At 31.8% G+C, this 11,977-nt stretch overlaps 2 protein-coding genes across 2 annotated transcripts; both read right to left on the minus strand.

Moving 5' to 3' along the window:
- Positions 1-576: 576 nt before the first annotated feature.
- On the minus strand, positions 577-1,999 carry LOC120077426 (heavy metal-associated isoprenylated plant protein 28). The gene is made up of 3 exons (XM_039031307.1): positions 1,994-1,999; positions 1,796-1,871; positions 577-935 (listed from the first exon to the last, which is right to left on the minus strand). The coding sequence occupies exons 1-3, from the start codon at positions 1,997-1,999 to the stop codon at positions 577-579; spliced, it is 441 nt and encodes a 146-aa protein (XP_038887235.1).
- A 1,545-nt stretch (positions 2,000-3,544) lies between these two features.
- LOC120077815 (phosphoenolpyruvate carboxylase 2) lies at positions 3,545-8,788 on the minus strand. The gene is made up of 11 exons (XM_039031877.1): positions 8,624-8,788; positions 8,264-8,455; positions 7,678-8,066; positions 7,416-7,500; positions 7,049-7,271; positions 6,798-6,901; positions 6,589-6,676; positions 6,202-6,356; positions 4,763-5,761; positions 4,175-4,561; positions 3,545-4,087 (listed from the first exon to the last, which is right to left on the minus strand). Exons 2-11 carry the CDS (start codon positions 8,432-8,434, stop codon positions 3,791-3,793), a joined length of 2,898 nt encoding a protein of 965 aa, XP_038887805.1. The 5' UTR covers positions 8,435-8,455; positions 8,624-8,788; the 3' UTR covers positions 3,545-3,790.
- Between the last annotated feature and the right edge of the window lie 3,189 nt (positions 8,789-11,977).

An 11,977-nucleotide genomic window follows, 5' to 3' on the forward strand; every position in this document is an offset into this window, starting at 1 on the left:
AATTATGAATATGTCACATTTTACTATTATCTTATTGTTTCCGTTTGCTTGACCCTAACGGTAACGGTAACAGTTAAGGTAAATGTAACAATAATGTGTCAGATTCATAATTTTTATAGTGTTACCATAACAATATTTGTAACAATAATGATAAAGATAGTGGGTCCCATATAATTTTAAGCACAATTAGATTGAACATCTCAGTTGCTCAATTATATTACATGTTTTGATTACATATTTGGAGGCGAGTCTCACAGTTTATTACGATTATAAACAATAATAAACATAATCAACTGGGGTCCACTTTTTACTTTCCCAATAATGGATTAAGTTTCCGTTGGAGTAAGTGTAGTCTAAAAAGTCTAAATTGTTTCATTTATGAAATTTTAAGGGTTTAATTGTTACAAAGATAAGTTTCACATAAAGATTTTCGGAACACAATATAATAGATATAAATCGAAACACTCACAAAAGTTCAATATTTAAAAATTAATATAACCGTTAGTATTAAGTTCAAATTAAAACAACTCGTAAAGTTTAAAGGTATAAATTACCATTACCCGAATGAAAAATGCATCACATAATAGAGCAATTGTTGACATTTTCGTCACTAAACATGGAGCCAGTCTGGCGGCCGAAGATGTTGGAATGTGTGGAGTAGTTAAGATGATGGGCCTGATCGTGACTATCGTACCCATGTTTGTAATAGTTGTAAGTGGAATTGGGCTGAGGCCCATAAAAATTTTGAATGGGCCCATTTAGTTGATGTTGAGGATAGGGATCACTGCAGTTATCGTGGTCCGGGTTGTAGGGTAACTGCCACAGCTCCGCTCGACGACCGTGTTTTCGAACCGCTTTCAGTACCTTCTTTTGCTCCGCCCACCCGATCACCGTCACTTTCTGTAACGACATGTCGATTTCAACGCTGTCCACACCTATGTTCGACAATAGCAAAGTTATAATCGGTTATCGGTTAGCATGTTTGGTTTACAATCTCGAAAAACCTAACATGAAATTATCAATTTAACTTCTAAATTTTAACAAATAAATTAATTTAGACTCTTCGTAAAAATGATACATTTATTCTAATCATCTATTTCATAAAATTGATGTATGAATAAGTCTACACACATTTGAGAATTAATGCATATATAATTTTTAAAAGTAATTGTAACGAAAAGTCTAAGTTGATTCACTTATGAAAATTTATGATTTTAATTGACTTGAACTATAAGTTCACACTACATTGGTCAAATAAAATTTAGAGGAATATGTAAATTGATACACTTATGAAGTTCAGGGTTTTAATTGATACAATTCCGAAGTTTAGGAATATAAATTGGTATTTATCCAAATTATTTTTAGATTTTATGATATAGACAATATAAATTCTAAAACTAACATTATTATGTTTACCTTGTATTCATATTTTGATTTTAAATTTTAAAATACATAGTTACACTAAATAAAGATACAATACATGAGACAGCGAAAGGATAAACAATGGAATGCAAAGTAAAAAAATAATTTAATGTTTGGTTTTACATTTTTAAATGTAATTTTTTTTTTACAATCGAAATTGAGTTTGGATTGTCAAAATAAACTTAGCTCAACGATAATTGACATGCACTCTCTATTTTCAGAGATTAAATCGCTCATCTTTCAATGAAACATTTGAATTTTTAATCAAATTTCAAAATCTATTTTTTTAAATTTTAAAACGCGACTTGACATTTGTGAAAACATTGATAGAAAATAGATAACAAAACAAAAGACTTATCAAACGAAGTTTTACCTTTTAAATTTTGGAGTGAACTTCGAACTTTACTTTCGCAACCGGGACAATCCATATGGACTCGAAGCTCCAAAGTCTGAAGAAATCGACATGGTTAGACTACGAAGAGAAAAAAGATATATTATCAAACTAACTTAAAAACATAAGGGAAAAAAAGCCAAAAGAATTGCTAAGAAAAAGAGATCCAAACTTGCATACCGTCATATTTTGGGTTGTTTTTTGAAGGGAAAAATGAAAGAAAATGAACTCTAAAATGTCAAATACGTCTTTGAAAGTTGAGAAAATTTTGTGAGGAAACAGAACCAAAACTTGAGTCTATATATAGGTAATTTTGTTTATTTAGTATGCACATAATTTATTTATCTTTTTATTTTCTAAGTTTATAAATTCAAGGCACCGACTTTTTTATTTTTCTATAGTTCCTTAAAGGGAGAGATTTAATGTGGTGTTCAATTTAGAAATAGAGTGAAAATTAATTGAAGTTTTCAAAGCATTTTGAAAGTAGTCCAAAAAATTAAGATTTTGACCAAAATTTTTAAAATAAGTTTTCATAACATTTTGCTAGAGTGAACCAACCTTATTTCTCTTTTTACATTTTTTTTATTCTCACGCTTTTAGATTATATTTTTCTTCGCAATGGTATAATCTATTATTGATCAATTTCAAAAGCAAAGTCTAAATTTTACTATATTTACAATTTCTTTATATATCCAAATACTTTATGCTTGATTGCTATATTTGCAACCTATCTAATTTTGTAAGTCATTACAAAATATTCAAGTTTCCAATAAGATTGTCCCCTTCAAATTGTTTAAGTTATTTCAATGTTAAAATTCTTGCATTATTATTTTCATATTTTAATTTGTAGCTTATGATCGAACCTACTCAATCTTTAAAGAACAATGGGTTGACTTAATGCATATCATAAATTTATTGATCATATTATTGTATTTTTCGAAGGTATGTTGAAGCTGGAGTATAACATGGGCAAATGGATGAACATGGAACAGCGCCATTAGTGGATCATGTTGCCATTCTTTGTCTTTACATTTTTTCTCTAGAAAAAAATAAATTCCCATTTCTATTATTTGACTATTATAATTGATTGAAATTAATATAATATGGCATGTCAATTCTTTCAAACATTGATTATAGTTTCACTTGAAAAGTCAGCTGTAAATTTTTATTTCTTTTACATAAGGGTGATGATTGAGTAACCTCATACAATCAACACAATTTTATCTTACAATTAAGAAACTCAAATTTTGATAATCATTTACTCAAAATAATGGTTATGAGATATTGAATTTGAGGATGGATAAATCAAACCTAGTCTAAATGTTCATAAATTCGTAAATTTGACACTTTTTCACTTAAAAGATGAGGATTATTATTGAGTTTGAAGACAGATAAACAATAGATGCACTTTTGGAAGTTACTTTCAAAACAGAAATAATTAATTTTCAATCGACTCAAAAGTGTTTCAAGTCACTTGACCTTTTTCACCTATGTCAGCATTGTAAATAGAGGTTATTATGTTAGCGATAGTGTCGGTATGGTAGGGCAATGAGATGCAAATGAGATCCTCCGCAAGCATCGACAAGGTTTCGTTCATAGTTTTATGTATTGATTGATGATTATCTCTGTGGATCATTGGCGCTATCACCGCCGCCATTCATTGACCCCTTTTTAAGTTGCTTTTTTCATCTCTTATTTCATTTGTAGTTTTGTACTTGCAAAAAATAAAAACTTGAAACTGGCAATGGAAATAGATTATTTATGGAAAGGAAGAGTTAAAACACATATTACATGAGGAAAAAGATTGATACTTGATGCATTTCCAACTATTATAAACTCGAAAGTCCTTATTACATAAGTTACTACAAAGAGACTGATTAGAGGGTGCCCTCAGAGCACAGCAGCACGACCAATATACATGCATGTATATGGAGGAAAACGAGCGTAGACGTCACACCGACACGAGATGGCCTCTTCTTAACCTGTGTTCTGCATACCAGCAGCAATACCCTTCATCGTCAAAATCAGGGTGTCTTCCAAACCAGGGGCGTACTCGCTTTGAGGATTGAGCTTCACAAGTTCTGCAGCAGATTTGCTTGATTCAAGGTATTCCTTTGACAAGTGAGGCCTAACTTTCACGTTGTAGTTAGGATCACGGATTCTCTTCAATGTGTACGCTTGGCAAACGTTAAGGGTGGTTATGTAAGAATCACGAAGACGGAGTCGCTGCCTCAAGTAAGGGTCTCCTTCAAGAAGATCCTTGTGTTTAGCTACCTGAAAATTTAACAACAAACTGCCTGATTGCCTTGCAAAAGCTTCTTTAGTGTCTGGATATTATGTTAAAAGAAAGCATATGTATACCTGAAGGAGAAGGTTTTTAGTTTCTTCATAGTTAGCTCTCAATCGCTCTCCGAACGACCATAGATCTTCGGAAACAAGAAGCTTGTCATACAGAGCAGCAATGCCGGGGTCTCCTTTGGCAAACACCATTTCAACTAAGTCAATTGTGACTCTAAAGAAAGGCCATTGACTGTACATCTCTTGTAGCATGTGAAGATTCTTCACATCCTTCTCAATGGCATATTTAAATGCCGCTCCAAAGCCAAGCCAAACTGGTAGATGGAACCTTGTCTGCGTCCAAGCAAAAATCCACGGAATTGCACGCAGTGATTCAATTCCTCCACTTGGCTTCCTCTTTGATGGACGACTTCCGATATTCATTCGACCATATTCTAACTCTGGGGTTGCCTGCAAATTTAAAGAAATGAAAAATGGTTAATTTTTAAACAAGAATCATGGGAAAGTGAGTGAATGGACTAAGAGCATCCATTCTTGAACTATCAGAGGAACGATTATGATTATTGTAATCTAATATAGTCATGGATAATTGCTACTCATCCTGCTGCACCTCATAAATCCATTAATCAATTGATGGCTAAGAACACTTACCAGGCGGAAGTATTCAACAAAACGGGGTTCCTGGAAAACTATGGAGCGGTATTTCTCTGTAGCAACAACTGCCATTGCATCCAAGAGAGCACGCCATTCGGGCTTTGGAGAAACAGGTGGATTCATGCCATGCTCGAGCGTTGCAGCGGTAAAACGTTGAAGTGTTCTAAAGCATAAGTGCTCCTCCCCAAAAGATTGTTCAATAACTTCACCTTGAACTGTGACACGTAGCGAACCATGAATTGTATCTGGAGGTTGAGATAATATAGCAAGGTGGGTAGGCCCTCCTCCTCTGCCAACAGTTCCTCCTCGGCCATGGAACATTGTGAGCTTAACTCCATATTGTTTTGCCACTTGGATGAGCTCTTCTTGGGCCTTATAAAGCTGCCAGGCTGCAGAGAGACGACCGGCATCCTTCCCTGAATCTGAGTATCCAATCATGACTTCTTGCTTACCATCAATGCGGTTCCTGTACCAATCAATTGAAAAGAGACGAGCCATTGCAGAAGGAGCAGCCTCGAGATCAGCAAGTTTTTCAAATAATGGGACAACCCTCAATGGCTTCTTCACATGACATTCACGTTGTAAGAGCTCAACAGCAAGCACATCAGATGGTGCTGTTGCCATTGAGATAATGTAGGCACCAAAATTATCTGAAGGAAGCTCTGCAATGACATTAAATGTGTCCAAAACATCAGCAATCTCTTCTGTCTTTGGAAGATCAGGACCGAAAAGAGGGCGTTTGCCACTGAGTTCAGATAGTAGCCATTCTTGCTTTTGTTCTTCTGACCATTCTTTGTATGAACCAATGCCTAGGTAATTAGTGATAGCATCAATGACATCGGCATGTCTTTCTGATTCTTGCCGGATATCCAGTCTGACAAGTGAAAGCCCAAATGTAGAAACTTGCCGTAAGAAATCAAGAAGGCTCCCATCAGCAATTGGCCGATCGCCACAAGCACAAAGTGACCTGTAGCAAAGTTCAAGCGGCTCCAGGAACTATAGGAAAAAAGAAAGTATGTCAGCCCTAGCAAATGGGAGAAAAAGAAAACACTAGAATTATTTTATTAAACTTTTCAAGTACTTAGAAAACTTTCTTAACATTTAAAAACTCCATTCTAAGCACTTGAAAAATCATTCCAATTAGGGTCTTGTTCGCATTCAAATGTTACTGTTTTACTGAGGGAATGAGCTTGGCGATGATGCATTTAATTTGTCAAGAACATTTATTATGGTTAAAAGCTCCTGCAAAATTTCAACTAACAAACATGGCCTACATAGTTCAAATAAACTCATTGCAGATGTCAATTTGAATCAGCATTTTTGCTCATTGTGGTAGTGTGGTTGTTTATATTATTTGAATCGTCAAAATAAAAAAATTTATAGGTCATTCTACTTGAGTACTATAGAATCTAAAGATAATTATTGTAAAGAGAAACCTGCTCAACATCGGTGAAAGTTGTATCTTCGGGAATCTCAGACATTCCACTGGCTAATAAATGACGAGCACGTTCACGTGTATTGTATAACTTATCTCGTACATCGCCAAGAATAACACGGTAGGGCTCATTTGGAGGAATTTGTTTCCAAAACTCTGCACCCAGAAAGTGTGAACTCATGAGGTTGGATATCAGCCAAATCAAAACCATGCCAAGAAATAATATTACAGAATGTAGTCACTTTTTTAGCATATTGGTATCTTATGTAGTATTAAGAAATAAAACTCATCAAGTATGAAACATATTTTTCAAAGTTTCAAAAGATGAAGTCTAAACCGAAACATAGTACATGATTGAACTTCGATCTTAAAACAAAATCCAACAAACCTATGTAGTGCTTTGCATCTTTTCTTGAGGACCTATGAAGTTCTTCAGCACGGTTCTGTAACTCACTACTACATCTCCACATAGATAACTTAAAAACAGAAGAATAGAAAACAAAAAAAACAGAATGTAAGTGGAAAATGATGGGAAAGAAACTCAACATACTAAAACTTGGAACTGTAAAATTTAATTGAAATGTTACTTGCTTATACCTCAAACATAAGATCCTCTATCTGGGAAAAATATAAGTTCGCAGCCATCATTCTAGCCAATAAGCAGACATCTCTCGTTACTTCTGGTGTAACCCTGGGGTTTCCTGCAGCATATATCCACATGAGAAATGTTCTTGATCTAGCAATTGCAGAGAACTTAAAAAAATGGTGTGATTGTTCATGCATGGTTACATAATGAATGGTCTAACGAAAGGGAGACTAAATATAAGTTTTTGGTGTGATAGACATACCATCACGATCCCCACCCATCCAAGATGAAAACTGAATAAGAGGAGCATTGTAAGGAACACGTTCATCAATTCCTATGTTCTTCAAAGCAGTATCCACTCGACGCAAGAATTTCGGTACACCTTTCCAGATTGTCTCGTGAAAGTAGCTCATTCCAGCTCTCATTTCGTCTTGTGGCGTTGGTGGAGTTCGCCGGATTTCATCCGTGCGAAATGCAGCTTGAATCTGCATGAGAGGAGACAAATAAGATGCCAGAAATTACTTCTTTGTGGAATCATCTACCTATACTTTCAGAAGTGTTGAGTTTCTACATTGACCCATGCCTACTAAATATAAGAAAACCATCTCCCAGTTACAACAAAAACATACCTCCCTTTGCAGAGCTTCATCAAGTTCCTGTTTGTCATCAGGAGTAATGTCTTTTGCATACAATTGAGTTAAGCAATTCCTAATCCTGGAAAATCATATAAAACCAAGAGCTAGCTTAGAAAAACAAACAATGTCCCCTGTTCTGAAAAGACTTAAATTGTTCTCTCTCGCCAAGTACATAAATAAAACAAACTAGAAATACGATCCTTTCTTTCTAGCAAGTCAACTAATGACTAAACATCGAGTAACAAAGGGTACGAACCTGCCATGCTTTTGAAGCAAAGATCTACGGACAGACTGAGTAGGATGGGCTGTAAAAACTAAATCTACAGTCTGGTTTTTCAAAGCATCAAATACTTCTTGAGGGGACTTATTCAACTGCAAAAGTCTCTTGAAGGTTTCTTCAATATCTGACTCGGTTGTAGCATTGGCTTCATCAGCAAAGCCACCTTTCTTTAACTTTATCCTCCTCCTATAAGCAATCTGAACTTCCTCAGCTAAATTAGCTAAATTAAGCATATGGGAAAAAGATTTCGCTACAACAATAGAATCCCCTGGATCCAAACTTGTCAAAGCATTCCCAAGTTCCTCCAATTTCTGAGGGTCGCGCTTTCTCTCATACTCAGCTGCGAATTCATAACACTCTTGAACCTATTCCACGAGATCAAGATAAATAACTAAATAAATACCTTTTTCATCAAGTTTCTCATCACATTCAATGAGTTTAATACCCAAAACTCATCAATGCATAAACTCATTCATAATAAAAAATTTCAATCAACAAGAAATCGAAATGCATAAAACCAAAATCAATAAACTCAAAATTAGGTAATGAGTAAACATATTACAGTTTCTCTGAGATCCTCCCCATGTAAATCCTGAAGAATATCGAGAAAGCGATCCAACAGCAGAGCATCATATTCCACCAGCTTATCGTCCTCCGACACCTTACTCGGTGCAAGAAGCCTCAATTGAGCATCAATCGAGGCCATTTTCTCCAAGTTCTTAACCGATGCCATCTACTTCTCCGCTGTTCTACCCTTTATTCACAAATTCAATCCCCAAAACAACGAATCAGGAGTAGCCAGATATACAAAACTCCATGCAACCAAATAATTAAACATTTAAACCAAAGAAAAAGAAAGAAGAAAGAAGAAAAGTGAAAACTCGTGATGATCGACTATATAAAATTGACAAAAATCCCTCACCTTAGAAGAGAAAGAGAAAGAACGAACTTATGATCTTCACACGAGAAAGAAGCGAACAAGAAGAAGAAGAAGAAGAACTTCGAAAGGCTCCTTTTTTTTTTTTTTTTTGCTTGTTTTTTCACGAGCAGAGAACCAAGTGACCAAAAAAGAGTTTCAGTAAGACTCTTGTTTGTAGCTTCTAATTTATAGAAGTACAAAATCCCTCTTCCTTCTCGTTTTGCCTTTTCCTTTTCCTTTTCCTATTTTCTTTTTCCTTTTCCTATTACAAATTATATATCCACGAATAACGACCTCCACTATTTTTATTTTCTCTCAATTTCCTTTTTCTTTTACGAAAATCGTTTTTTATTTGCTTTATTTTCTATTTTTTTTAAAATAAAGTAAATTTAAAATAATAATATTTTAAATTAAATTATTTACTTTTTGATGTACCTTCAAATTAGTCTTTTAAATTTAATTATTATTTAAATAATGTTTAAATCATATTTTAGTTTTTAAATTTTCAATCTTGTTCTGTTTTGGTCCATAAACTTGTAAAAAAGTTTTATTTTAGTTCATACTATTAAAATTATGTTAACTCTTCAACAAAAATGTGAGGAAGCTTATAATTTTGGATGGCTAGGCTCTAGATGTATTGAGTAAGATGAATGTGAAGTAAAATGGCAACAACCAACATGCAAATTTTTGAACTAAAAATCTTTTGAATTCTCATGCTTTGCCACCTTATTCAAAATTGAAACTCTAGATTTGTTAGTAGTTAACTTATTTGATAGTCTAGTCATCCAAAAATACAAGTAACCTCGTCATTTTGTTAAAAAGTTAACGAAATCTTACTATATCAAGGACCAAAATAATACTTTTTAAAAGTTCAAGGACTAAAGCCAACATTTTTAAGAGTTTAGAGACAAAAATAGAAATTATTCAAAGTTCATATATCAAAATAAGATATAAACTTTTAAATAATAATAATAGGGATTTTTATGCGATAAAAGATAAGACAATATTGTAAATATATTTTCATAATTTACAAAAATGATGCCTATAAAACTAAAACATTTAGGAAGGTCTAATTTTAAAAGTGATTGCGTATGCAAACTAAAATGACATTTTGCCCTAATAATAATGTAGGAAAAAATTATCGTAGTGATTAAATCTAAAAATTGGGTTAAAATATCATTTTGATTCTCGTACTTTAAAGTTTGTCTAAATCCAATTCTTATACTTCAATATTTTAGCTTAATTCATGTACTTTCAAGAAATCTTAATACTAGTTTTTTTTTTTTTTTTATTTAGAATATTTTTACTGTAAATTTTAAGAACATATTCACATATTTTATTTTATTCCATGAAAATTATTATTATTATTTAATTAATTTTGATATAAATTATTTTTTATAAACTAAATTTAAGATATATTAAAATTACAACTAAAATTAGACAATGGAAGATATAGACACTAAAATTCGAACAAACCTACAATTAAAATAGTATTTTAACCCACGAATTATTATTATTAGTAGTAGTAGTATTTTGAAAGCACCTAAAAATTATTAAAGATATGTGAACTAAAATATTAATTTTTAAGGAAAAGATTGTTTTTGTTGGTAAAGGCAGTCAACACAATACACGGGTGACAAGTGACGGGGTGACATGGCTTTTGAACTATTTTTTTTTTTTCTTTTTCAAAACAAAAAAAAAAAAAGTTAATTTTATAGGATTTTTAAGGAGTGTGCGTAGAATTGTGCCACGTAGCATTTGCTTTCAATACGGAAACGAATATGCGGATTCACGGTGGTTGGATGCTTCATAAAATTTAATGCCCTATCTTACGAAAATTAAATTTAAATTTGATTTCTATGATTCCATTATAACTTAATTTTTGTTTCTATAATTTTTAATTTTTAATTTTTTTAGGTAAAAAAATTTTGCTTCTCTAATAGTTTGGAGTCGATATTGATTTAAAACCACAATTTTAAAGGCTTTAATTTAGTCATTAATTAACACCTAATATCTTTTGAGTAGAAAATTTAAATCTTCATACTTCACTCATTGTATTAAAAAATATAAAATAAAATAAAATAAATTCTCATAACTTATAAACTAAATTTATAATTTAACTCTTATTCGACTAAACTTAAATTTTACAAAACCCAAAAGTAGACTTTGAAAAGAAAAATCATAATTTTGTTTACAAAATACATTATATTTAGGTTATACATTATATTTTATTTTTATCCCAAAAAAATATACAGTTTGAGTCTCATTAGTATCAAAATACCCTCAAACTGAGACTTATTTTTCAAATTATGAACAAATAAGTTTAGTTTAATTTTAGTTTTAATCTAACAAATTTTTCCCTATTTATTTAAGTATGATGTTTGAATACAAATCTCAAATTTAAAAAACGAGAATAAATCAATTGGTATAAAAATTATAATATTATCAATCTGAATATTAGAAGTTCGTAATTCATCTCCTTCGTACAGGAAAAAAAAACTCAATTCAACATTAAATTTTGGATATTCTTTCATTAAACCAAGATAGTGAAAGAAAAAGGGGAATTCCTCAATGTAATTAATGTCATATAAGGGTGATTCTATTCTTTGATGTATATAAATAAGAAAGCTTTTACATGATAATTCTTTTTTGCTTCTGATTATTGGTTAAAGAATGAGAGAACATTTTGTTGTTCCATATTTTTAAGTGGGTACCTTTAGGATATGATATCCCTATTTTTTCCCCTTACATTAATTATATAACTATCCATATGTTTTTGGAATCTAATTATTCTTAATTCCTTCCTATCCGTATATTCTTTTATCAATACTTTATGCATAACTCAAATTCACTACCACTTTCAGATCAATATACTTTTAAAAACATATATACTTTTTAATGCGTCTTTTAATTAAACAATCTAAAAATATTGGAATCGAACCATCGACTTTTAAGATGATAATTGGTATCCTATCTATTAAGCTAGAATCAAATGGGATTAAATAAGAAGGGAAAAAAAGAGTTTGTAGAATGTTGAATCGAAGTCTCTTAATAGAAGAAAGATCACGTAAGTTAAAATAATATGTATATATCTGAAGCATTTGGATAGGAACACATTATATTTAACATAATATATACCTTAAATTAGATGAAATATTATAAAATGGTAGATATGAATGACCTACTAGATTATTTTTTTTGATACCATGTTAAATTATCGATTGATCAAAAAAATTTAAGCTGATAGGCGAAAATAAATTTAATATTATATCATCTAACTAAAAATATTCATAATTTTTCTTCACTTTAATTGCGTGTGAAATTAGATAAGAAAGACAAAAAATATAATGCATTTAT

The sequence above is a fragment of the Benincasa hispida genome, chromosome 5 (genome assembly GCF_009727055.1).
Source record: "Benincasa hispida cultivar B227 chromosome 5, ASM972705v1, whole genome shotgun sequence".
Lineage (NCBI taxonomy): Eukaryota > Viridiplantae > Streptophyta > Magnoliopsida > Cucurbitales > Cucurbitaceae > Benincasa > Benincasa hispida.

Excerpts from the sequence above, each read along its gene's own strand:
- LOC120077426 (XM_039031307.1), bottom strand. Across the intron at positions 936-1,795 it reads TTCACTCCAAAATTTAAAAG|GTGTGGACAGCGTTGAAATC; the intron begins GTAAAACTTCGT and ends TGTCGAACATAG.
- LOC120077815 (XM_039031877.1), bottom strand. The coding sequence starts at position 8,434 with ATGGCATCGGTTAAGAACTTGGAGAAAATGGCCTCGATTGATGCTCAA. Across the intron at positions 8,067-8,263 it reads GGGAGGATCTCAGAGAAACT|GTTCAAGAGTGTTATGAATT; the intron begins GTAATATGTTTA and ends CTCGTGGAATAG. Across the intron at positions 6,357-6,588 it reads AGATGCAAAGCACTACATAG|AGTTTTGGAAACAAATTCCT; the intron begins GTTTGTTGGATT and ends TTCTGGGTGCAG.